This window comes from Jaculus jaculus, chromosome 4, assembly GCF_020740685.1.
Source record: "Jaculus jaculus isolate mJacJac1 chromosome 4, mJacJac1.mat.Y.cur, whole genome shotgun sequence".
Classification (NCBI taxonomy): domain Eukaryota; kingdom Metazoa; phylum Chordata; class Mammalia; order Rodentia; family Dipodidae; genus Jaculus; species Jaculus jaculus.
Genome location: NC_059105.1, coordinates 159,617,020 through 159,644,219, shown reverse-complemented (window position 1 = coordinate 159,644,219; position 27,200 = coordinate 159,617,020). Strand labels below are relative to the sequence as shown.

The window sequence follows — 27,200 nt, the reverse complement described above, 5'->3', positions numbered from 1 at the left end:
CTCTCCTCACAAATAAATAAAAATTTTAAAAGTTGCCGGGCGTGGTGGTGCACGCCTTTAATCCCAGCCCTCGGGAGGCAGAGGTCGGAGGATCGCTGTGAGTTCGAGGCCACCCTGAGACTCCAGGTCAGCCTGGGTTTTGTCTCTTGCTGGTATTTCGATCACGCAGACCTTACACCGTGTTGGTTATATCCTTCACTGTGTTTAGCCCAGAGGCTCCAATGCAGCTATCCTTGATGAATGCCTTCGGTGAGAATTTGAAACAAATGTTCGGTTTTTGTCTTTAAGACCCATGTCATTGTGAACTCCGTCCCCAAGGATCTTATGCTCAACAGCGGGCTCCTTTCTCGGGCCTTCTTTATGAAGGCTGGGCCAAAGCTTCAGGAGGAGTTGACCGCAGCTGGACAAGGGAGGTCTATCAGCACGGGCACGATTCTTCAAACCAGCGGATGTAACCTGCATTGCCGCCACGTGTTTCATGTGGTCTGTCCAAACTGGGGAAGCAACAAGTCAGCGTCACTCAAGGTAGGGCTTGGTTTAAATTCTTTTTTTATTAATTTCTTTGAGAGCACCAGGCAGACAGAGAAAGAGGTAGAGAGAGAATGAATGGTTGCATCAGGGCCTCCAGCCGCTGCAAACAAACTCCAGACGCGTGCGCCCCTCGTGCATCTGGCTCACCCGGGTTCTGGGGAGTCAAACCTGGGTCCTTAGGCTTTGCAGGCAAGTGCCTTAACCGCGGAGTCATCTCTCCAGTCCCAGGCTGCTTTCATAGACAAAGCAGGGTGAAGCCTGAAGGTGGCAGAGGACGCACACACTCTGCTTTCTTACTTCCGTGGTGGCATGAATTTGAATCAGAACGTCTCACTTTTTTTTTTTTTTCTTTTCCATCTCTGTATTTTTCTTTCTTCTCTCTGCCATTAACTTCTGTTGAAAGCAAAGTGGAGTGGACAGAGGATCACAGTTGAAGTTGCTCAATTCTTGTTTTGGTTGTAACACTTGTTTCCAGCAAGATGTTTAAGGGTGTGCCTTGTTCTTTGCAGATCATGAAAAACATAATCAAAACCTGTCTGGAGATGACCGAGGTATTGTCTTTACAGTCAATCGCGTTTCCAGCAATCGGAACAGGCAATTTGGGATTTCCTAAAGTTGTATTTGCTAAATTAATAATTTCAGAAGTGTTCAAGTTTAGTAGCAGGAATCAGCTGAAATCGTTACAAGAGGTTCAATTTCTGCTGCAACCGAAAGATCATGTAAACATTCAGGTACAGTCTCTGGTTGTTTCTGATTCCAGTCATTTCTGATTGCCTTGGCAACCTCAGTTTAGAACCGAATGTTCCCAGATCTCTTCTTGGTCTAATAGGATGTTTCTTATATAATTATTTGTTTGCAAGGAGGGAGGGAGGGAGGGAAGAAGGGAGACAGGGAGTTGGAGGTGAGAGAATGGGCGCGGCAGAGCTTCTTGCCACTGTAAATGAACTACAGATGCATGCACCACATTGTGCATCTGGCTTTGACATGCATGCTGAGGAATTGAACCTTGACCATAAGGCTTTGCAAGCAAACACCTTTATCCACTGAGCCATTTCCCTAGGCTCAGGATCCTGCTTTTCTTTCTTTGTTAAATTTATTATTTTTTTTACAAGCAGGTGGATGTATGGATAGTTAGATAGGTAGATGATAGATAAATAGATAGATAGATAGATTAGATAGATAGACAGAGCATGGGCTATGCCAGGGCTTCTTGTCACTGCAAACTAACTCCAGATGCAAGTGCCGTTTTGTGCATGTGAATTTATGTAGCATCTGGGGACTAGAATCTAAGCTGTCAAGCTTTGCAAGCAAGGACCTTTTAACCACTGAGTTATCTTTCAAGCCTCTGGTTTTGGTTTATTTTTATTTTTATTTATTTATTTATTTGAGAGTGACAGATAGAGAAAGAAAGAGGCAGATAGAGAGTGGGAGAGAGAATGGGTGCACCAGGGCCTCCAGCCACTGCAAACAAATTCCAGACACGTGCACCCCCTTGTGCATCTGGCTAACGTGGGTCCTGGGGAACCGAGCCTCGAACTGGGGTCCCTAGGCTTCACAGGCAAGCACTTAACTGCTAAGCCATCTCTCTAGCCCCTCTCTTGAGATTTTAGAAGACAGTTAACCTTTGATTACATTTTCACATAGTGACACTTATCGAGATGTTTATAAGTAGAGACTGTGACAGAGTTGCCAAACAGTGGCCCATGACCTAACATGGAGCATGGCTTTTTCTAGACATGTTTATTTTGGCTAAGTATTAAGGTAATGAATTTTCAGTTGATGCCTTTTTAAAAAAAATTTTTTTTTTGAGGCAGGGTCTCACTCTAGCCCAGACTGACCTACAATTCACTATGTAGTCTCACGGTGGCCTCGAACTCATGGTGATCCTCCTACTTCTGCCTCCCGAGTGCCGGAATTAAAGGTAGCATGCTCCTCCATGCCTGGCTCGGTGATGCATTTTCATTACAGAATCTGATAAATTCAAAATGCATAAATTGCTTAGTTGTCTTTCAGCAAAGTTTGCTTCAGGTGTACTATTTAAGGTGAAGTTATAGAACAGCTAATTTAATATTCTGTTCACTTAATATTATAAAATAAATATTTCTTTTAGTAACAGCATTCTAATTAATATTCTTATGTTTATATCTATGTTCATACCCTTATCGTTTTCATAAGGCACATTTGTAAACATGAAATTATATGTATTATTTGCATAACTTAAAATACCTTTAGGGAAGTGAAACAATATTGTTTGGGAATTAGTCATTTCTAAATATATGTGTGTGCATAGAGGATCAAAAGCCTTGATGAATTATGCTCATTCATCAACTAAGGTGTATAATGCTCAAAACTGTTTGTATTTCTAGGCATTTTCAGATGAATTTGCCAGAAGGAATAATGGAAATCTTAATGATGAAAATCCTGAGGCTGGAGATGCACAAGGTTCAGTAAAATTCCTAAATTGACAAATTGTTTCTGCTTGCTAAGTAACTATTCAGTGACAGGTAAAGGATAGTAGTGATGATTTTTCTGAAAAAAAGGGGAAAAAAGCCAAGTGATAAATAACACCAGGGATAAAACTGAATTATGTGAATTATGTTCCATATACCAGCATATGCAAGACATTGACCATGTTTATGGAATCTGGGTCAAAAGAAAGGATGGGCCAGGTTATTTAATCTATATGGTAGGGTTTTTTATTTGGCAGGGAGGGGGAGGGAGAAATAGAGAAAGGGAAAGAATGAATGAGTGTGCCACAGACTCCTGCCACGGCAAATGAACTCTAGATGCATGTGCCACTTTGTGTATTTGGTTCTACATGGGTACTGGAAAATCAAACTCAGGCTGTGAGGCTTTGCAAGCAAGTGCCTTTAACTGCTTAGCCATCTCTCCAGCCCTGACTTTTATTTATTTATATTTTTACTTATTTAAGAGAGAGAAAGAAGGAGAGAGAGAGAGAGAGAGAATGGGTGCACCAGAGCTGCTAGCTGCTACATACGAACTCCAGACACATATGCCATCTTGTGCACCTGGCTTACATGGGTCCTGGGGAGTCAAGCCTGGGACTTTTGGGTTTGCAGGCAAGCGCCTTAACCACTAAGCCATCCCTCCAACTCCAGCCCTGATTTTGATTAGTGATAAGACTGCTGCTTCCAAAGGCTAATGTGACATATATTTTCTACACTGAGAGACGATACAGACAAAATTCTTCTCTTCCATCAGATTTGCTGTTGAAGCCCAGCATGGTGGCGCACACCTTTAATCTCAGCACTCAGGAAGCAAAGGTAGGAGGATTGCTGTGAGTTCGAGACCAGCCTAAGACTACTTAGTGAATTCCAGATCAGCCTGGGCTAGAGGGAGACCCTACCTCAAAAAAAAAAATTTTTTTTTTTTTTTTTTGCTGTTGATCTTTTTGAGTGTATCTTGCTTGGGATTCACTGCAGCTTTGTTTCAGATAATGGCTCTCACTATATCACTCAGGCTAGCCATGAATTCCTAAACTCAGGGATCCTCCTGCCTCAACCCCGTGAGTAGCCAGAACCACAGACACACCATACTTGGCTTCACTTAAGGCTTCTCCCCCACGCACACACACACACACCACAGCCCACTGAGGCAGGGTCTCCCTCTAACCCAGCTGACCTGGAATTCACTATGTAGTCTCAGGCTGGCTTCTAACTAATTGTAATCCTCCTACCTCTGCCTCCCTAATGCTGGGATTAAAGGCAAGTGCCACCATGCCAAACCCAAGGCTTCTTTTTTTAAAAAAAAATTATTTTTCATTTATTTATTTGAGAGCAAGGCAGACAGAAAAAGGGGGTATGAGTGCCCCAGGGCCTCCTGCCTCTGCAAACAAACTTGTGATGCATGCACTGCCTTGTGCATCTGCCTTTACTGGGGAATCAAACCCAGACTATCAGGCTTTGCAAGCAAATGCCTTTAACCTCTAAGCCATCTCTCCAGCTCAGGCTTCTTCAATCTAACAATGTTATGTCTTGTCCCATGTGGTGGATCACACCATACCTGTAAAGTATTCAGATGGCAAAGGCAGGGAAATCCTGAGTTCAAGGCCAGCCTGGGCTGCATAGTGAGACCCAGCCTCAAGGACAAAATCTTTCATCAAGTCTGGGAATTTTTCAGTTGTTACTTCAAGACTTCCTTCCCTTCCTTCCTTCCTTCCTCCCTTTCTTTCCATTTCATTTCTTCCTTTTCTCTTTCCTTCCTCCTTTCTCTCTCTGTCTTCATTATTTGTGTGTGTGTGTGTGTGTGTGTGTGTGTGTAGGGACCAGAGGACAACTTTGGGTGTCATTCCTCAGGTGCTGTGTACCTTTTTTTTGGTCTGTTGAGGGATCTAAGTCAGTTTGTGACCAAGTGAGACCCTTCCCTGGTGCAATCCCAGTTACCTTGGGTGATTGTGGTCTCAGTCAAGTTGCTGCCTGGGTCGTTGGGCTGCTGTTCTGATTTCTGGAGCTGGGCACTTGCTTTTCCTGCGGGGCAAACCAAGCCTTGCAACTGTGACCCTGCAGATCAGCACCCCCGCTGCTGGAACTGCTGCTGCTAAAGGTGCCTCTGCTGGGTCTGTCAGCAGCCGAAGCTCTGCTGCTGGGCCCACCACTGCTGCTGCTGCTGTAGCTGCCACTTCTGGAGCCACTGCTGCTGCTGCCACTGCCGTTGCTGCCACTCCTGGGTCCGCTGCTGCTGGGGCCGCTGGTACCGGTGCTGGAGCCGCTGAAGTTGCTGCCGAACTCTGCTCCTGCTTGGGTCCTGCTGTCAGCCCAAGTTGGCGTGGCCGGTCCTGGGCCGCTGCTGTGTTCGCTGGAGCTGGGCTCAGGCGGCGGGGGAGGGGAGGGAGCCGCGGCTGCTCTGGATGTATCGCTTCTCCATGTGTGCTTTTACCTCGCGGTCTGCTCCTCCCTCCGCTGCTCGCTGCCGCTCTCCCCTCAAGTGTCCCGAGTTGCGGAGAGCGCGGTGTGAGGGGAAAATCCCGCACCTGGCTTGTCCTGCGGCTCGAGCCGAGCCTGGCGGTTTTCTGCTGCGCCGCGGCCGCGGTGGTTGGCCGAGCTGCCGGAGCCGCTTTTCCCGCCTGTGCGGGCTCTGGATGCTCTATAACTCTTCCACTTCTCCGCTGCCGCCTCAATTTCCTATACACCTCACTTTTTAGTAAAAGTATGTATTTTGCTGAGTTTTGTTGGTCTTTTCCCCCACCCCCAGGCTGCTTTCGCGTGGTGCCTACGCCGCCATCTTAACCGGAAGTCCTACTGTGTACCTTTTATTGAGAAAAAGTCTCACATTTTACAACGAGTAGGCTAGACTGGCTGGTCAGTGATGGCCTGCCCAGGATTGGAATTAAAGCATGTGCCACCATGCCCAGCTTTTCAGCATGGGGGGGGGTTGAACTCAGATCCTCATGCTTGCAAGGTAAACCCTTTACCAACTGAACTAGCTCTCTAAGTCCCTCAAATATTTTCTGCATAATTCTATTTCTGGGTTCTTTTGATTGTCCCATCTTGTGACTATGAAGCTTTCCAGGAATGTCCCACACGTCTCGGAGGGGCTGTTTTTCTCTCCCCTTCCCCCAGTCTTTTTAACTCTTTCCTTCAGATTGGATAAATGATATTGGTGTACCTTTAAGTTCACTGAGTTGTTTTTTTTTCTCTAGCCATTATGCTATTGAACTCACCCAAGGAATTTTGATTTTACTTCAGATACACATTTTTTCAGTTCTTTTTAAAAATGTGCTGATTTGGGCTGCAGAGATGGCTTAGCGGTTAAGCGCTCGCCTGTGAAGCCTAAGGACCCCGGTTCGAGGCTCGGTTCCCCAGGTCCCACGTTAGCCAGATGCACAAGGGGGCGCACGCGTCTGGAGTTCGTTTGCAGAGGCTGGAAGCCCTGACGCGCCCATTCTCTCTCTCTCCCTCTATCTGTCTTTCTCTCTGTCTCTGTCGCTCTCAAATAAATAAATAAGATATTAAAAATAAATAAATAAATGTGCTGATTTATTTGTGGAAGGGTAGAGAGAGAATGGGCCCTCCAAGGCCTCTTGCCAGTGCACATGAACCCCAGATGCATGCACCACTCTGTGCATCTGGCTTTACGTGGGTGCCGGGGGATCAATCCCAGGCCAGCAGGCTTTGCAAGCAAGCACCTTTAACTGCTGAGCCATCTTCCCAGCCCATATTTTCTAGCTCTAAAATGTGCATTTGGGTTTTGTGACTCTGCAAAGTCTTCCTACTCTTCTTTTCATTCCAAATCATTTCCATTTACTCATGTGTTGACCTCAGGAATCATAGTTCTTTTTTTCTTTTTTCTTTTTATTTATTTATTTGAGAGCGAGAGACAGAGTGAGGAAGAGGCAGAGAGAGAGAGAATGGGCATGCCAGGGCCTCCAGCCACTGCAAACAAACTCCAGACACGTGCGCCCCCTTGTGCATCTGGCTAACGTGAGCCCTGGGGAATCAAGCCTCGAACCGGGGTCCTTAGGCTTCACAGGCAAGTGCTTAACCGCTAAGCCATCTCTCCAGCCCAGGATCATAGTTCTAATAGCCTGATAATTCCAATATCTGGATCACTTTGGACTGGAATTTGTTGATTGTTTTTCCTTTGAAGCAGGGTTTCATTCTAGCCTGCACTGATCTGGACCTCGCTATGTAGTGGCCTCGAACTCATGGCAATGCTCCTGCCTCTGCCTCCCAGTGCTGGCTTTAAAGGTGTGTGCTACCACACCCAGCAAAGCTGGGCATGAAAAAAAGTTTTTATTGACAACTTCCATAATTATAGACAATAAACCACGATAATTCCCACCCCCTCACTTTCCCCTTCACAACTTCACTCTTTATCATATCCTCTCCCCCTCTCAATTAGTGTCTTTTATTTTGATGTCTTTCCTCCTATTATGAGAGTCTTATGAAAGTAGTACCGGGCATTGTGTCTATAAGGAGTCTTACCTTTCTTTTGTCTCTTACATTCTTTCTGCCACCTCTTCTTCAGTGGACCCTGAAGGCTGGGCATGTTTTTTAAAAGATATTTTATTTACTTATTTGAGAGAGAGAAAGAGGCAGAGAGAGAGGAAGGGAGAGAGAGAATGGGCGTGCCAGGGCCTCCAGCCATTGCAAATGAACTCCAGACGCGTGCATCCCCTTGAGCATCTGGCTTATGTGGGTCCTGGAGAATCGAACCAGGATCCTTTGGCTTTGCAGGCAAACGCCTGAACTGCTAAGCCATTTCCCCAGCCCAAGGCTGGGCTTCATAGTCACAAGATGGGACAATCAAAATGTTGTGAGACTTGGGTCCTATTGATAGCCTCTGGTGAATTATCTTTTTTTTTAATATTAAAAAAAGAAAGAAAAGGAAGTGGGAAATAAATAACACACATACACTATTTAGACCATAGAGACTGTTTGGTCCAGAAATACAGATCTATCCAGGAGAATTAGTTCTCTATAGTGCCAATATAGAGTTCTGTGCTGGGATCACTTTGAGCAAGGGCTTGAAGTGTGTGTGCGTGCGTGTGTGTGAACTGAGGTTCCTCTCCTGTACCCTGCAGTTCACAGGGACCCTTTTTTTACCAATCCTCTGACCACAAAAACGGGGCTTGTCCGAGTGTTTCTGCCCATGCTTCACAAGTGGGGGTAGAGGGAGAAAAGAGGAGAAATTGGAAAATGAAATTCCCCTGATACAGGCTGTTTCTTCAGGTGGTTTTTGGCTGTAGTTATTGTTTTGTTTTTCAAAGTAGGGTCTCGTTCTAGCCCAGGCTGATCTGGAATTCACTCTGTAGCCTCAGGCTGGCCTCGAACTCACAGCGACCCTTCTACCTCAGCCTCCTGAGTGCTGGGATTAGGTGTGCGCCACCACGCCCGGCTTCTTCAAGCTTTGACTCCTCCTAGTCCTTTACTTTGCAGAGTTCTCAGGGGTAGCATGCTGTGTTTGTCAGTGTTTTGTTGAAATCGTGGCAAGACTCTAGAGGGCTGACTTGTCACTTTGCCAGCCCAGATGCCATGTTTGACATGTGCCACATGTTCTAACACTTTCCTGGAAATACACCAGGGTTAGAGCCCAGAGTAAGGGATAGAGTTTCGGAGAGCAGCCTGAGACCACGGCTGTTCTTACTCTTGCTGACTTGGTAATTGGCTCTGCTTCCCCCCCCCCTTCTTTTCTTTTCTCTTTCTCTCTTTCTTTCTTTCTTTTTTTTTTTTTCTTGGTAGGTTTCTATGGGACTGTTTCCAGTCCTGATGTGGGAGTGTGTGAAATGGCAATTGGCTGCATCCTCTTCCAAGTAGCTTCTGGTGACATCACCAAAGAAGCGGCAGACGTGATTGTAAATTCAACGTCACATACGTTCGATCTCAAAGCAGGTATCTCTCACGGATGGATGGATAGATTTTGATCTGTGTAGTAATCAGCATGGTAGATCCCACGAAGGAGTTAGGCTAGTTAATGATATTTTCAAAGTTCTTTCAACAGGCTTTCTTATAAGTGGCAACAGTATTTTCTGAAGTTTTCTTTTAATTTTTTGTTTATTTTTATTTATTTATTTGAGAGCGACAGACAGAGAGAAAGAGGGAGAGAGAGAGGGAGAGAGAATGGGCACGCCAGGGCTTCTAGTCACTGCAAATGAACTCCAGACGCGTGTGCCCCCTTGTGCATCTGGCTAACGTGGGACCTGGGGAATTGAGCCTTGAACCGGGGTCCCTAGGCTTCACAGGCAAGCGCTTAACTACTAAGCCATCTCTCCAGCCCTGAAGTTTTCTTTATCACAATACCTGGGTCTAGGATGCCCTTGATGATGGAGATTGTGTTTAGATAAGGTAATCTTTCTGGTTCGGATGTGCTGCGATGATTTTTACTCATGTTTGTTACCATCTTGGCTTTCTCATGCAGGAGTCTCCAAAGCAATTTTAGAACATGCAGGAAAAGATGTGGAAATGGAATGCACTCGCCTTGGTAAGGCCTAATGCTATTTCTTGGTACCGAACTATAAGTGAAAGATGGAATGTGAGAGGCTGAGAAAATGGAGGACAGACTTGGGATTAGGGAGGCAATGCAGTAATCTTAAAGGCATACATTTTGTTTAAAAATTCTAGATACAGAGATTTACAAGTGAAAATTAATCTCATGGTTAAAAAGAAAAAGTAAGCCGGACATGGTGGCGCACACCTTTAATCCCAGCACTCGGGAGGCAGAGGTAGGAGGATCGCCGTGAGTTCAAGGCCACCCTGAGACTACAGAGTTAATTCCAGGTCAGCCTGGGCTAGAGTAAGGCCCTACCTTGAAAAAAAAAAAAAAAAAAGGACAAGTCAAAGAGAAAATAAGCCACAGGATTTCAACAAACATAGTAATTAAGGAATTCTTTATTCATAAAATGTTTCCTTGTCAAATCAGACATTTTGCTTTCTTTCTTTTATTTACTGTTTTTGTTGTTGGTTTTACTAGATAGGGTCTCGTTCTAGCCCAGGCTGACCTGGAATTCATTATGTAGTCTCAGGGTGGCCTCGAACTCATGGCGATCCTCCTACCTCTGCCTCCCGAATGCTGGGATTAAAGGTGTGCGCCACCACGCCCGGCTCGACGCTGTGCTTTCTAAAAGAGACGATCCCACCAGCTTGCCACTCTGAACATGAACACACCTGATCTCAGCAAAAAGAGGAGATTCCACATCTAATTTGCTATCTTTTTAATTTGTTTCCCAGCTCAGCAGAGCAGAAACGATTATATAATTACTGAAGGTGGAGCGCTGAAATGCAAGAATATTATTCATGTTGTTGGTGGAAATGATGTCAAGACATCGGTCTCCTCTGTTTTGCAAGAATGTGAAAAACGGAATTACTCATCCATTTGCCTACCCGCCATTGGGACAGGTTTGTAGTAGCTTCAGGCAGTCAAAGCTAAATCTGTGCATCTGGCTGATGTGGGTCTTGGGGACTCGAACTGGGGACCTTAGGCTTCGCAGGCAAACGCCTTAACCGCTAAGCCGTTTCCCAGCCCCCAAGGTGTCCACTTTCCCATGGCTTTGGTGCATTGTAGTCATGTCATTGGTACTCACTAACTCTGAATGAGGACGGGGATAATTAATTTAGCAGTGGACAGCTTTGTCACCCCAAGAGACCGCTTTAGGGAATGGGCAAAGCTTAGGCTTGTTTTAAGTAAAAAGAGGGAAAATGAGATGGACGTGGTGGCACACACCTTTAATCCCAACACTCCAGAGGCAGAGATCGAAGGAGCACCCTGAGTTTGAGGGCAGCCTGGGACTTCAGAGTGAATTCCAGGTCAGCCCTGGACTAGGGAGACCCTTCCTCAAAAAAACTAAAAAGAAAAGAAAAAATGAGTGGGGTACGCTAGTGTGTGTACCAGTAGTTCCAGCTACTGGGGATGCTGAGGCAGGAGGATTGCTTGAGTAGTGTCAGCCTGACTAATACCGCATTGAGACCCTGCTATAGAAAAAAAAAAAAAAAAAAAAAGGAGAAGGGACTGGAGGGATGGCTTAGTGGTTTAGGCGCTTGTGTGCAAAGTCAAAGGACCCAGGTTTGACTCCCCAGCACCCACATAAGCCAGATGCACAAAGTGGCATATGTGTCCGGAGTTTGTTTGCAGTGGCTGGATGCCCCAGCGTACCCAGATTCTCTCTCTCTCTCTCTCTCTGCCCCTTTCTCTCTCTCTCTCAAATAAATAAAACAAGCAAAAAATTTTTTAAAGATTTTATTTTGATTAATTTATTTATTAGAGACAGAGAGAGAGAGAGAGAGGGAGGAAGAAGGAGAGAGTGGAAACAGGCACACCAGTGCCTATAGCCACTGGAAATGAACTCCAGATGCATGTACCACCATATGCATCTGGATTACATGGGACCTGGAGAATCAAACCTGGGTCCTTAGGCTTTGTAGGCATGCACCTTAACCGCTAAGCAATCTCTGTAGCCCTCCCCCATCTGGGGGGGCCGGTTTGAGGCAGGGTCTCATTCTAGTCCAGGCAGACCTGGAATTCACTAGGTAGACTCAGGGTATCCTGGAACTCATGGCAATCCTCCTACATCTGCCTCCCAAGTGCTGGGATTAAAGGCGTGCACCACCACGCCTGGGTTTTCTCTTTCTTACTTTTAATTATAAAGAAATTTGGCCGGGCATGGTGATGCATGCCTTTAATTCCAGCACTTAGGAGGCAGAGGTAGGAGGATCGCCATGAGTTCCAGGCTACCCTGAGACTATATAGTGAGTTCCAGGTCATCCTGACCTAGAGTGGAACCCTACCTCAGAAAAACAAAAAATAAAATAAAAAAAAAAGATAAAAAAGAGAAGGAGGCTAATCTGAAGAAAATGTTGGGGTATGGTAGAAGGGGAAAAAGGAGGAAAGGGAAGAGAAGGAAGAGTAGAAAGCAAGGCCATCCTTCGTGGTGTTTCCTCAGTTCCTTTTTCCAATTTTTATTTATTTATTTATTTTTGTTTATTTTTATTTATTTATTTCAGAGAAACAGAGAAAGGGGCAGATAGAGAGAGAATGGGTGTGCCAGGGCTTCCAGCCACTGCAAACGAACTCCAGACGCATGCGCCCCCTTGTGCATCTGGCTGACATGGGTCCTAGGGAACTGAGCCTCAAACTGAGGTCCTTAGGCTTCACAGGCAAGCGCTTAACCGCTAAGCCATCTCTCCAGCCCAGTTATTTATTTATTTATTTATTTTTTGGTGATCTGGAATTCATTATATATTCTCAGGGTTGCCTCAAACTCAAGGCGATCCTCCAACCTGTGCCTCCTGAGTTCTGGGATTAAAAGTGTGCACCACCACACCCCACCTTTTATAGGGTTTTGAGGACACTAGTGAGCCAAGAAGAAGCATTCTTGCCATCTGCCATTGGAAGGAAGGAACACAGTGAGCTGGGATCAGCCAAAGAGCACAGATGTGAATGTCATAAACCACACATTAGGGTTGGAGAGATGGCTTAGCAGTTAAGGCACTGCCTGCAAGGCCAAAAGACCCAGGTTTGATTCCTCAGGACCCACGTAAGCCAGATGCACCAGGTGGCACATGCTTCTGGAGTTCGTTTGCAGTGGCTATTGGCCCTGGTATGCACATTGTTTTCTCTCTCTTTCTCCCTCTTTCTCTTAAATAAATAAATAAAATATATATTAAAGACTTATTTTTAGCTGGGTGTGGTGGTGCACACCTTTAATCCCAGCACTCGGGAGGCAGAGGTAGGAGGATCGCCATGAGTTCAAGGCCACCCTGAGACTCCATAGTGAATTCCAGGTCAACCTGGGCTAGAGTGAGACCCTACCTTGAAAAACCAACCAAACAAACAAACAAAAAAGATTTATTTTTATTTATTTGAGATCGAGACAAAGAGAAAAAGGGAGAGAGAATGGACACGGCAGGGTCTTCAGTCACTGCAAAGGAACTCGAGATGCATGCACCACCATATGCATCTGGCTTATGTGGGACCTGGAGGATTGAACCTGGATCCTTAGGCTTCTCAAGCATAAGCCTTAATTTCTGAGCCATCTCTCCAGCCCCAAATAATATATATATTTATTTAAAAAATTACAAATTAGACTTCAGGGTCCTTTGCTGGGTTCCTTGTTGACCTATAGACATCCTGGAATTAAAAATTCCTCGCTGAGCTTAATGTCAAAAGTATTTGCTGTGCATTATGAGAAAAATGGGCACTGAGGGCAAGAGAAGGGAGGCTGGTTGAGAAGGTGTGGGGAAGGGATTTGGGATGGAGAAAAGGGAAGATGGTGGGAGGGGATTATGACCATGGCATATAGACTACATGTATAAAGGTTGCCAATAAAAAGGTTTTGTTAGGCTGGAGAGATGGCTTAGTGGTTAAGCGCTTGCCTGTGAAGCCTAAGGACCCCGGTTCGAGGCTCAGTTCCCCAGGTCCCACGTTAGCCAGATGCACAAGGGGGCGCACGTGTCTGGAGTTCGTTTGCAATGGAAGCCCTGGCGTGCCCATTCTCTCTCTCTCTCTTTCTATCTATCTATCTGCCTCTTTCTCTCTCTGTCACTCTCAAATAAATAAATAAAAATGAACAAAAAACTTAAAAAAAAAAGGTTTTGTTGTTGTTTGTTCTTCTTTTTCTTTCTCTTCTTTTTTCTTTTGGCTTTTCTAGGTAGGGTGCACTGTAGCCCAGGCTCACCTAGAATTCCCTATGGAGTCTCAGGGGACCCTACTGCTTTCGCCGGATCGCCATGAGTTCGAGGCCACCCTGAGACTCCATAGTGAATTTCAGGGCAGCCTGGGCTAGAGTGAAACCCTACCTTGAAAAACCAAAAAAAAAAAAAAAAAAAAAAAAAGGGAAAGTTTATATTGATGAGATCGGTGGGGGTTACGCATTTATTCTAATTTATTTCTAAGCCTTTTGCAGCTGGGTCTTTTATTGTTTGTTTGTTTGTTTGTTTGTTTTTGAGGTAGGTTCTCACTCTAGCCTAGGTGACCTGAAACTCTGTAATTCCAGGCTGGCCTTGAACTCACACCAATCCTCCTACCTACCTCTGCCTCCCGAGTACTGGGATTAAAGCATGCACCACCACACACTGCAATAACTGGATCTTAAAAAAAAAATTCTCCCCTCATTTTGATTTGCTTTTTTAGGGAATGCGCAACAAAACCCAGATATAGTTGCTGAAGCCATACTGGATGCCATTGAAGAATTTATCCAGAAAAGCCCAGTCCAATCTGTGAGAAAAGTTAAAGTTGTTATTTTTCAGCCACATATTCTTGATGTTTTTTATGCCAGCATGAAAAAGAGAGCGGAGTCCCACGCCCCTTCCCAGCCGTCTGTGATGTCCAGAATTGCCTGTGAGTTCCTTATTTATCTGAAACTCTTGTTCCTAACGTTGATGTTCCTTGGGAAAAAACTAATCTGCATTTTCTATTTAGCCTTCTTGGGCCTTTCAAAGAAATCTCCCAAAACACAGAAACCCTTTGTTTTGGAAAAAAAGATAGAACTGACTGTCTTTGAGGTATGCGGTGCCGATGAAGAATGTGTAGCCAACACGATCTCATGGGTGCAGGAGCTGATTCAAAAGGAGCAGCTGTCTTACACCAGCGAAGAGGAGTTTATCAGAGATTTTGATGAAAAGGCTGGTCAGAAACTGAATGAGCTGCAAAAGAGGTTAAATGTGACCATCTCCGTGGACCAGAGCAAACCTTCCATTAAGGTTTTGGGACTTAGTAGAGATGTGATGCAAACTAGAGATGAAATTGAGGAAATGATCAAGAGCATTAGGATGGCCAAAGAGAGAGAAACCCAAGCTGACTGTGTCTTTCAGTTTGTGGAATGGCAATACCAGGACAGCAATGCTTTTCATAGTTTTGACAAAATAACCAATCTGCAGTTGGAGGATGCAAAGAAAGCGAGGGTCCAAAGCACTGTTGTCAAAATTAACAATCAGGACTACACCGTCAACCTGAACACGGGTACTGCCTCAGGCCCGCACGGACACAGCTTCACTGTTCAGCGCGTCGTGAAAGCTGAAGGTGGGTTAAAGTCTCGGGGCTGTTGTCCGTTATTTTGCACCTGCTTTCAGTTTAGCACTACTTTGAGAAATATTTTATTTTTATTTATTTGAGAGAGAAGGAGGTAGAGAGTAAGAGAGAGAGAGAAGATGGGCGTGCCAGGGCCTCCAGCTGCTACAGACTAACTCCAGACGCATGCGCCTCCTTGCGCATCTGGCTTACGTGGGTCCTGGGGAACCGAACCTGGGTCCTTTGGCTTTGCAGGCAAATGCCTTACCCTCTAAGCCGTCTCTCCAGCCTGAGTTTAGCACCGTGAGTTTGAGGCCACCCTGAGAATCCATAGTGAGTTACAGGTCAGCCTGGGCTAGAGTGAAACCCTACCTCGGAAAAAAAAAAAAAATTACAGCAGTAGAAGCTAAATAGAAAATGAACATGCACCGGGTGTTCTCGAACCTTTGTCTGATCAGAAGTTAAGACACAGACACACAGGGTTCAGGGACGTGGCTCACTGTTTAAAGTGCTTTTCTTACAAGCATGAGGACTCCAGTTCAATCCCCAGAACCTACGTGAATAGAGCTGGACATGACGGCACGTACCTGTAATCCCAACACCAGGGAGATGGAGGCAGGTAGACCTTTGGTGGTCACTGGCCAGCCCAGTCTAGTCCACTTGGGGAATTCCAATTAAGAGACTGTCTCAAAAAAGGTGCACAATGCCTGAAGGATGATACCGGAAGTTGTCCTCTGGACTTCACACACACTCACATAAGGCGTATGCCACAACACACACACACACACACACACACACACACACACACACACACACACGATGCAGACACATAGGCTCCACACCCAGGAAACAATGATTCCATATATCTATGGCTTAGCCAGGTGTAGTGGCGCACACCTTTAGTCCCAGCACTCGGGAGGCAGAGGTAGGAGGATCACAGTGAGTTCGAGGCCACCCTGAGATGACATAGTGAATTCCAAGTCAGCCTGAGCTAGAGTGAGACCCTACCTCAAAAAACTTACATGTTAGCTGGATGTGGTGGCACACGCCTTTAATGCCAGATCTCAGGAGGTAGGAGGATCAGCATGAGTTCAAGGCCACACTGAGTGAATTCCAGGTCAGCCTGGGCTAGAGTGAGACCCTACCTCAGAAAACCAAAAAAATTAAATAAATAAAAATCTACACACACATAATATATATATGGCTTTTCTTTTTCTTGGGTATGAGGATAATAGTAAAGGAACCCAGAGCTTCATGCATGCTAGACAAGAGATCTGCTTCTGAGCTATCCCCCCTCCATATGGATTGCTCATGGCGCACACTTTGAAAACCACGCTTCTCGCAAGATAGGGAATTTCTTGGACACCCAGGAGACTGTAGCACAAGGAAATAGGCGATCCCTCAGTTTTTCAAAGCACCCTGGGAATGAGTGGGGGACGTCATCATGTGTCTACTTTGCAGTTGAAATCCCCACACACTGGACTGAGATGAAGCAGCAGAATCTGCTGGTGGTTAACCTGCAGGCGGGTGATTCAGAATACAACAAGGTGGCGAGCCAGTTTAAACAGACTTGCTCGAATTTTGTCATAGAGAAGGTAAGTCTGCTGCTGGCGTGGAGCTTATCTATTGGTGGAAATAAGCGATACCATGTTCCTGTAAGTATACATTTCATTCACATTCTGTCACCTTTGTCTTTTTTAAAAATTTTTGTTTTATGTTTATTTATTTGAAAGTGACAGACAGAGAAAGAGGCAGAGAGAGAAAATGGGCGCGCCAGGGCCTCCAGCCACTGCAAACGAACTACAGACACGTGCGCCCCCTTGTGCATTTGACTAATGTGGGTCCTGGGGAATAGAGCCTCGAACTGGGGTCCTTAGGCTTCACAGGCAAGCGCTTAACCGCTAAGCCATCTCTCCAGCCCTGTCACCTTTGTTTTTATTCAGTATCAGAAGCTTGATGGTAATTACAGTTCTTATTGGTGCTACCAGAATTATTGAGGCATTGAGATTCTTGTGTTAGCTAGGGCAATATGATATTAGAAAAAAATATATATGTATGTGTGTATATATATATATGTGTGTGTGTGTGTGTGTGTGTGTGTGTGTGTGTGTGTGTGTATGTGTAGTGTTTTGTTTTGTTTTGTTTTTTTTTTTTGGTTTTTCAAGTTAGGGTCTCACTGTAGCCCAGGCTGACCTGGAATTTAATCTGTAGTCTCAGGGTGGACTCAAACTCACGGCGATCCTCCTACCTCTGCCTCCTGAGTGCTGGGATTAAAGGTGTGCACCACTGCGCCCAGCTAGAATATATGTTTTCTTAGTGAATCAAGCTAATAAAAATTCAAGATATGGCTTTGAAGTTGAACTTCATAAGTAGCAAGAGTAACAGTCCTGGGCTGGAGAGATGGCTTAGCAGCTAAGCGCTTGCCTGTGAAGCCTAAGGACCCCGGTTCAAGGCTCGGTTCCCCAGGTCCCACGTTAGCCAGATGCACAAGGGGGCACACGCGTCTGGAGTTCGTTTGCAGAGGCTGGAAGCCCTGGCACGCCCATTCTCTCTCTCTCTCCCTCTATCTGTCTTTCTCTCTGTGTCTGTGGTTCTCAAATAAATAAATAAAAACTTAAAAAGAAAAAAAAAGTAACAGTCCTGATTCAACCTCCTGTGTCCTGTGTATAGGCTCACAGTGTAAGGAAAGTGTAAGAGAAAAGCAAAAAATAAAAAAAAAAGAACATTGGATTTGATCTCTACAGACAAGACTGTTTCATTGAGAGGAAACAGTGAGGGACCTCAGCTTTCCTGTGAGGTGAAGGCTGAAGCACTGGGCCAGGCTGGGGTGTAAGCTTATAAGGAGGATCCTAAGAAAAACAGACTGGACCAGGTGCAGTTGATAAGGAACTTGTAGCTGTTTGTGTCCTTGTTCAGAACAGGCTTCTTCAGCCAGGAACGTCTAAGGGAGGAGACCCAGATGGTCTCTGGTCCTTCAAGGCCATCCTGGCTAAGGGGAGTACATCCATCAGGGAAGGTGCCAAACTTCTTTACTGACTGCAAGCTTTAGGGATAACTATTAACTCTTTAGCTCCCTTTAGTTTTCAGGGAAGGCTATTAGCCCTTCACACGGGAGCTTTACCCACGTCTGCCTTCTCATGGGCAGGAGCTCTCTACTTTCTCCCCCTTTTTTAGAGAGAGAGAGAGAGAACTGGCGCACCAGGGCCTCAGCCACTGTAATCAGACTCCAGATGCTGCGCCACCTAGTGGGCATGTGAGACCTTGAACTTGCCTCACTTTTGTGAGTCTGGCTTACGTGGGATCTGGAGAGTTGAGCGTGGGTCCGTAGGCTTCACAGATGAGCGCCTTAACAGCTGAGCCATTTCTCCAGCCCTCTCCTCTTTCTTTCTGTTAATCTGTAAGTCTTCCTAAACCTTACCCTCTGGTCCATGGATTTCAACTCTTTGAATTCATAAGACAAGAATCTGGGAACACCCCAAAATTATTGGTGCATTAATGTAAGTTCAAAAGTATGGGTACACATTGCTGTATTGGCAAGGAACCCCAACCTTCTGGTTTCATGTTGGTGCACTGGCTGGGAATGTCAGCGGGTTAATGTTCTGCTTCATGATCGATTCTCTCCCGAATTCTCCATTTTCTTCTACGCAGCTTTCTTCCGCTTGGGAATTGGGCACGTTTGGAACTTGGTAGATTTGGGAAATTTCTGTGAGAGACGACATGTATTAAGACCTTTTTATTCCCCCCCCCCCCTTGGGGACTGGAGAGATTGCTTAGCAGTTAAGGTGCTTGCCCACACCGCCTAAAGATCAGTTTTTTTTGAAACTTCCTTTTGTGGAGGAGGGGGCAGGGCAGTAAGGGAGTGCTGAGGGACGCAGGGAGGAGAGAAGGAGAAGGAGAGACCCCGGGGCTGGGCAGCTGCTCAGGAGCATCTAGGTTCCAGGTTTGACTCCCTAGAACCCACATAAGCCAGATGCACATGGTGGCATGTGCATCAGGAGTTTGTTTGCAGAGGCTAGAGATCCTGGCCTGCCCATTCTCTGTCTCTCTCTTTCTTTCTTTTTTTTAAATTTTTAATAGAGAGAGGGAGATAAAGAGAGAGAGAGAGGATGGGTGCACCAGGGCCTCCAGCTGCTGATATTTAACTCCACTGTTTTCACAGCTGATGGTGTCTGTCTCCCATAAGGCTGCATGCAATGCAGCTTTTTCCAGCTTTCAGTCTACAGGGAGAAGGTCTTCAGCTCAGCACCAGCTTGATTTCTCAGTGACTTTGCCGCTCAGGCATGTGGAGTTTTCAGCAATAGGGTCTTACCATCTCTTTCTCATGGGAAACCAAGGGCCTTGGCAATAACCTGTAAAGTTTGGGGGGGTCAACAACTGAAAAGTAAGACATCCCTGGCACTGAAAATTTTCTAGTAATAATCTATGGCATCTGGATGTGCCATTATCCAAAAATGTAGGCTTTCGTATGTCTTATTCAGAATATCTTGAATTTTGATTGACCCTCCCCCTATCCTTCTTTTATACAGTCTCTTCCTCTGGCCTCACCTAGGCCATTCCACTCCCTTTAATCTGTTCTCCTACTTACATATATACAATACCATCCCCCTAAGTCCCTCCCTCTCCTCCCTCCCTTACAGCCTTTTTCTAAGTTACTGGCCTCTGCTACTGATTTTTGGTTCCAGCTCACACACAAGTCTAAACATTTGTAGCTAGGATCCACATATGAGAGAGAGCATGTGACATTTGGCTTTCTGGGCCTGGGTTACCTCACTTAGTATGATTCTTTGCAGATCCATCCATTTCCCTGCAAATTTATAATTTCATTTTTCTTTACTGCTGAATAGAACTCCATTGTGTAAATGTACCACATCTTTATTATCCATTCATCTGTGGATGGACATGTAGGCTGGTTCCATTTCCTAGCTACTGTGAATAAAGCAGCAATAAATATGGTTGTGCAAGTGTCTCTAAGGTAGTGAGTGAGAAGAGTCATTAGGATATATGCCTAGGAGTGCTATAGCTGGATCATATGGCAAATCTATTTTTAGCTGTCTCAAGAACCTCCACACTGATTTCCACAATGGCTGTACCAGATTACATTCCCACCAACAGTGCAGAAGGGTTCCCCTTTTTCCGCATCCTTGCCAACATTTATTGTCATTTTTGTTTTGTTTGTGGTAGCCAATCTGACAGGAGATGGAATCTTAATGTAGTTTTAGGTTGCATTTCCCTGATGGCAGCTTGTTTTTAGTTCCACAAGTCTCTAAGTAAAGTCGAGGGGTCACTGAATACCTTCCCTTTATCTACAGTAACAACTCTTAACAATAGGGCTTGCATTTTCTTTCTTTTTTTTTAATATATATTTTATTTGTTTCTTTGAGAGAAAGAGAATGGATGTGCAAGGGCCTCCAGCCACTGCAAACAAATTCCAGATGCATATGCCCCCTTGTGCATCTGGCTTACATGGGTCCTGGGGAATGGGACCGGGGTCCTTTGGCTTTGCAGGCAAGTGCCTAAACTGCTACACCATCCCTCCAGCATTGGGGCCTGCATTTTCATTCTGGTTGCTTTGCTATCCATTTCGGTAAGCATATGTTAATTCAGAAAGATTTAAAATACCTTACCAAATACCTTTAATTGAAATAAATAGATGAGGCTAGGTATGGTGGCTCAAGCCTGTAACTCTAGTACTCAAGAGACTGGGGTAGGAAGATCTCCATGAGTTCAAGGCCAGCCTTGGCTAGAGTGAGACCCTACCTCAAAAAACCATAAAAAAAAAAAAGATAATACATAGCCGGGTGTGGTGGTGCACGCCTTTAATCCCAGCACTCGGGAGGCAGAGGTAGGAGGATTGCCATGAGTTCAAGGCCACCCTGAGATGACAGAGTTAATTCCAGGTCAGCCTGGTCCGGAGTGAGACCCTACCTCGAAAAACAAAAACAAACAAACAAAAAAAAGATAATACAGAAGTATTGTTAAGTTCACAAAATCATGTGACATGAACTTCTACACAGTGGGGCATTTGTCCTTGAACTTTGCAGTCGACCAAGCAAAGAAGAAAACATCCAGCTATTGGACTCACAGTGTCCATGACAAAGGAGCCACACCTTTGATGAGAACACTGAGGTCTGACTCCTGAGAGATGTGCCCAATGGATCAAGTCCTAGAGAGTATCTTTTTTTTTTTTTTTAAATTTTTATTTATTTATTTGAGAGCGACAGACACAGAGAGAAAGACAGATAGAGGGAGTGAGAGAGAGAGAGAATGGGCGCGCCAGGGCTTCCAGCAAACGAACTCCAGACGCGTGCACCCCCTTGTGCATCTGGCTAACGTGGGACCTGGGGAACCGAGCCTCAAACCGGGGTCCTTAGGCTTCACAGGCAAGTGCTCAACTGCTAAGCCATCTCTCCAGCCCCTAGAGAGTATCTTTAACATCATCTTCACCACAAATTCAGTATTAAATTTATATCACTTAAAAAAAAATCTCAATGTCAATTAGTTGAGCCAAACTGACTCTTGGTATGCAGCTTCTGATGGTGTAACATCCAAGATAACAAGGAGGGGCCATTCCAGATGCCAGGGGCAGATACCTGGTACTTGCTGACTGGCACACTGTGATGAGTTGCCAAGTTTATACTGAGAAGAAATGCCAGTCCCAGTTGATCAGCATTGTCTGTAGTGCGGTCTGAGAGGCCTGCCACGTAGCAGCATGCCTTACTTGTGTTTTTCCTGTCTGGGCCTGGAGTCACACATTTGCTTTTAAAGATCCTGCATTGGGCTGGGGAGATAGCTTAGCAGTTAAGGTATTTGCCTGCAAAGCCAAAGGATCCAGGTTTGATTTCCTAGGAACCATCTAAGCCAGATGCAGACAAGGTGGCACATGTGTCTGGAGTTCGTTTACAGTGGCTGAAGGCCCTGGTGTATCCATTATTCGCTCTATCAGCCTTACTCTCTTAAATGAATCAAGTAAATAAATAAATAAAATAAAAAGACCCTGATTTCTTATGGCAGGGAACAGCAGTTATGAGATCAATGAATCACTACTGAGGAGGTTGTTGCTTCTAAGTCCTTTCAGGGCTCGACCTAATCAAATCATGATCTTATAGTCACATTTTCAACTAAAATTTAACATTATAGATTTTTATTACTATCTTATGTTTAATATTTGTTTCCCTATAATTTGGGTTCCTGTTTACAGCAATTTACTTCTTGCATACTTTAGTACATATAAAATTGTTTTAAAATGATGACTTGGGGGCTGGAGAGATGTCTTAAGCCATTAAGGTACTTGCCTGTGAAGCCTAAGGACCCATGTTCGACTCTCCAGATCCCATGTAAGCCAGATGCACAGACTATGCGCAGTCACACACGCTCACAAGTGGCACACATGTCTGGAGTTCCTCTGCAGTGGCTGGAGGCCCTGGGGTGTGCCTATATATATATATATATATATTTTTTTTTTCCCCTCTCTCTCAAAAAAAATTATGACCTGGGGGCTGGAGAGATGGCTTAGTGGTAAAAGATGCTCAGCACCCATGTAAAGCCAGCTGCACAATGTGGCTCATGCATTTGGAGTTCATTTGCAGTGGCTAGGGGCCCTGGCACACACACGTCCTCCGTCACTCTCTTTCTCTCACTTTTCTTGTCAATAAAGAAACAGACAAATAAAGATATCAAAATAACTAGTAGCAGCCGTGAAATAGCAATGTCAGCTTTCTTTGGTTACTGTTATCGCATTACATCTTTTCCCATGGTATTTATTTATTTATTTATTTTTCTCAAGGTAGGGTCTTGCTGTAGTCCAGGCTGACCTGAAAACTCATTATGTAGCCCCTTGAATTCACAGAGCGCCTCCTGACTTTTGCCTCTGGAGTGCTGGGATTAAAGGTGTCCACTAATCACCTGCCCAGCTAGAATTTTTTTTGTTTATTTTTATTTATTTGAGAATGACAGAGAGAGAAACAAACAGAGAAAGGGAGGGAAGGAGGGAGAGAATGGGCACACCAGGGCTTCCAGCCTTTGCAAATGAACTCCAAGCCTCGAAACGGGGTCCTTAGGCTTCACAGGCAAGCGCTTACCTGCTAAGCCATCTCTCCAGCCCATAGACTATTTTTCTTTATTGATTTCTAGATTGAAAGGATCCAGAATCTGGAACTCTGGAGCGGCTACCAGACGAAGAAAAAAGCCATGGATGCCAAGAATGGCCACCAAAATAATGAGATGCAACTCTTTCACGGGACAGAAGCACAGTGCGTGCCACACGTCAACGGGACTGGGTTTAACCGCAGCTTTGCTGGAAAGAATGGTAAGGAAGTCAGGAATCTGCCTGCTCCGGATAGAGCCATGAGCCGTGAGAACCAAGCTAACTTAAGGACAGCGTGAATTCACTGTGTCCCCTCGTCTCTGGTGGTCAGATTGCAGCTCATGGTTCAGAGCAGAACCCGCTGGATTGCACCCTAAAGAGGCCAACTAGCCCTGTGAGATAGAAAAGCTTTGTTTTGAGGCAAGCCCAACAGACTTGGCCTTTTAATTTTTTAAATGAGTGAGAGAGAGAGAGACAGAGAGAGAGAGAGTTGGCATGCTAGGGCCTCCAGCCCCTGCAATCGAACTCCATATGCATGTGGCATCGTGTGTCCATATGCAACCTCGTGCCCTTGTGTCTGATGTTTAAAAATCAGCTGGATGGCCGGAGAGATGGCTTAGCAGTTAAAGGCACTTATCTATGAAGCCAAAGGGCCCAGACTGGATTCCCCAGGATCCACGTAAGCCAGAGGCACAAGTTGGCGCATGGGTCTGGAGTTTGTTTGTAGCCCATGGCTGGAGGCCTTGGTGCACCCATTCTCTCACCCTCTATCTGCTTCTTTCCCCGTCTCTCTCATAAATAAATAAATAAAAATAAAAAAATATTTAAAAAAATCACCTGGAGAGATGGCTTAGTGGTTAAGGCGCTTTCATGCAAAGCCTCAGGATCCAGGTTCGATTCCCCAGTGCCAGCTGCATATGGTGGCATATGCATCTGGAGTTTGTGTGCAGTCGCTGGAGCCCCTGGTATGCCCATTCTCTGTAATAAATAAAATAAAATAAAATAAAACAGAAAAGAAAAAGAACAAAAACATGCACACACAGAAAGGTTGGAAGTGGACTTTTATATTATTTGGCACGCTAGGCCACCGTGCCAAGTAATCTGATACACTGAAAGTCTTGGAAATCTTTTCTCTTTTCAGCCGTGTATTACGGAAAGGGAACCTATTTTGCTGTCAATGCTTCTTATTCTGCTGACGACACATACTCCAAACCAGATGTAAATGGGAAAAAGTACATGTACTGCGTACGAGTGCTCACCGGAGACTACACAGTTGGAAATCAGTCATTGATTATGCCTCCTTCGAGGAACCCTAAAAACCCTACTGACCTGTACGACACTGTCACAGACAACGTACAGAGGCCCAATTTATTTGTGGTATTTTATGACTACCAAGCATACCCGGAGTATCTTATCACCTTTAGAAGATAACATTTTGGGGGTACTTTCCCAAAAGAACATTGTTCATCTGCACAAATCTGTTGTAAGACATTTTAGATCTTTGTTGTTGTTGTTTTGGTTTTGTTTTTCACTCTAGCCCAGGCTGACCTGGGATTCACTCTGTAGTCTCAGGGTGGCCTCAAACTCACCACAATCTCCCTGCCTCTGGGATTAAAGGCGTGCACCACCATGCCCAGCCAGCTCTTTGTCTTCCTTAAACTCTTCCTAAGATCTAAAGATCTTTCTGTGCCATTGACATCATCACTTTTTTTTTTTTTTTTTTTTTTTTTTTGCTTGTTTTTCGAGGTAGGGTCTCCCTGGGATTCACTATGGAGTTTCAGGGTAGCCTCATGGCAATCCTCCTACCTCTGCCTCCCGAGTGCTGGGATTAAAGGCGTGCGCCACCATGCTTGGCTTTTGACATCAGCACTTCTTTCATAATAGAAATGAACCTACTTGGAGAAGAGATCAGTTTGAGAATTTAAATCAGGGAATAGCGTGGGCATCAAATCTGTGGGAAGAGAACGGGTTTATTTTTTCCAGGAGGGCAAGAATTGGTCTTAGAGATTCTGAAGGCACAACCACACCTGACCAGCCCTCCACCCCCCCCACACACACACACACCGGGAAAGGAACGAAGCACCTGGAGTCATGTCTGAGTGCTGCGGGCTGTGGTCAGCATGGCATTGATAAGCAGGTGGGGTTGCCATCTTCCCTGCACCCAGTGGAACTGATTTAATGACTGGGAACTTCATTCTTCACATGAGCTCATGCCATGTGGGCTGGACCAGTTCTAGCTAGGACTCTGGGGCTAGTGATGTCACATTGGCACAAGCTGCGGCATTGGGGTTTGTCGCTTGTGGTCGAGGTGAGTCATGTTCCTGTGGAGCTGCGCATCACAGAAGTCCTGGTTCCAGTTATCAGAGGTCCTTCTTAATGTTGACCCCCAGTCTACCTTTATAACAACTGCTCAGTGCTCTTCAATGGAAACCATTCTCCTCTGGGAAGACGAACCAACTCTAAGGATAGGAAATACCTCATTTACCCTGGCTGTCTACCTGGTGATGATTTTAAAGCTATATGTATAATTAAACCACTTACTGTTTTTTTTTCTTCCTTCCTTCCTCTTTCTTTCTGTGATACTGGGGTTTGAACTCAAGAGACTTGCACATGCCAGGCAAGTGGCCTACCACTGAAGCTACGTCCCCGGCTCTGTTGTTTTTTTTTTTTAATTTTTAAATTTTTATTAACATTTTCCATGATTATAAAAAAAATCCCATGGTAGTTCCCTCCCTCTCCACCCCCACACTTTCCCCTTTGAAATTCCATTCTCCATCATATTACCTCCCCAGCTCTGTTTTACTTTTTGAGACAGGGTATAAGTTGATCAGGCTGGTCTTGAACTCAGTCTGTAGCTCAGAGAATCCCTGAACTTGGGATCTTCCTACCTCAGTCTCCTGAGTAGCTAGGATTGTGCCACCAGGCCTGGCTTGGCTCAAGTTTTTTTTTTTTTTTTTGAGTAGGGTCTCACACTAGCCCAGGCTGACCTAGAATTCACTATGGAGTCTCAGGGTGGCCTTGAACTCACGATGATCCTCCCACCACTGCCTCCTGAGTGCTGGGATTAAAGGCGTGCGCCACCACGCCTGGTCCCTAGTGAATTTTAGATTCAGATGTCATTTACTGAGCACTGCACTTAAGATTGTGCCAGGTAGTATAGTAGGTACCCTCGCATACTTTATTTTGTCCCTATAAACAGTCCTGTGAGGAAAGAATTATTCATATGCAAAGGCTGAGGAAACACGCTCAGAATGCAAAAAGCTTTCTGGCCTGAGGTCAGTGAGATACGAACCCTCAGACACAGAAACTCAGTTCTTGGTACACATTGCTTCTCCCACTGCAGAACCTGACCTCCAGGTTAGCATTCCTATTTCAGGAATACCTCAGATCATCTGCGAAGCAATCTCATATTTTCTTCTTTAAAAAATATTTTATTTGGGCTGGAGAGATGGCTGAGCGGTTAAGGCGCTTACCTGAAAAGCAAAGGACCCAGGTTTGACTCCCCCAGTACCTACCTAAAGCCAGATGCACAAAGTGGCACGTGTGTCTGAAGTTTGTTTGCAGTGCCTGGAAGCCCATTCTCATTCATTCTCATTCTGTCTCTCTCTCTCTGCCTTTCTCTCTCTCAAATAAATATTTTTTAAAAAAATATTGTACTGGGCTGGAGAGATGGCTTAGTGGTTAAGAACTTGCCTGTGAAGCCTAAGGACCCTGGTTCGAGGCTCGATTCCCCAGGACCCATGTTAGCCAGATGCACAAGGGGGCGCACGCATCTGGAGTTCGTCTGCAGTGGCTGGAGGCCCTGGCGCGCCCATTCTCTCTCTTTCTCTATCTGCCTCTTTCTCTCTTGTCTGTTACTCTCAAATAAACAAAAATAACTTAAAAATATTTTATTTATTTATTTTCAAGGAGAGGGAGGGAGGAGAGAATAAGAATTGGTGTGCCAGGACCACCAGCCATTGCAAATGAACTCCAGATAAATGTGTTACTCTGTGCATCTGGCTTTCTTATGGGTACTCGGGAATTGAGCCCAGGTCGTTAGGCATTGCACGCGAGTGCTTTAACTGCTAAGCCATCTAGCACTTTTTGCATCCAGCTTATGTGGGGTGGCTTGGGAATTAAAGCT

The 27,200-nt window shown here is 45.2% G+C and overlaps 1 protein-coding gene across 1 annotated transcript in view; it reads left to right on the top strand.

The window, feature by feature from the left end:
- The window catches only part of LOC101616146 (protein mono-ADP-ribosyltransferase PARP14), a 58,108-nt gene extending 33,341 nt beyond the window's left edge, over positions 1-24,767 (top strand). The window contains exons 7-17 of the mRNA XM_045148460.1: positions 289-525; positions 1,041-1,262; positions 2,898-2,973; positions 8,733-8,882; positions 9,409-9,471; positions 10,218-10,385; positions 14,116-14,322; positions 14,404-15,003; positions 16,453-16,586; positions 23,122-23,296; positions 24,216-24,767. Coding sequence (XP_045004395.1) covers positions 289-525; positions 1,041-1,262; positions 2,898-2,973; positions 8,733-8,882; positions 9,409-9,471; positions 10,218-10,385; positions 14,116-14,322; positions 14,404-15,003; positions 16,453-16,586; positions 23,122-23,296; positions 24,216-24,505 — 2,322 coding nt within the window. The 3' untranslated portion in view covers positions 24,506-24,767. The remainder of the gene's footprint in view (positions 1-288; positions 526-1,040; positions 1,263-2,897; positions 2,974-8,732; positions 8,883-9,408; positions 9,472-10,217; positions 10,386-14,115; positions 14,323-14,403; positions 15,004-16,452; positions 16,587-23,121; positions 23,297-24,215) is intronic.
- The last annotated feature ends 2,433 nt before the right edge of the window (positions 24,768-27,200 follow it).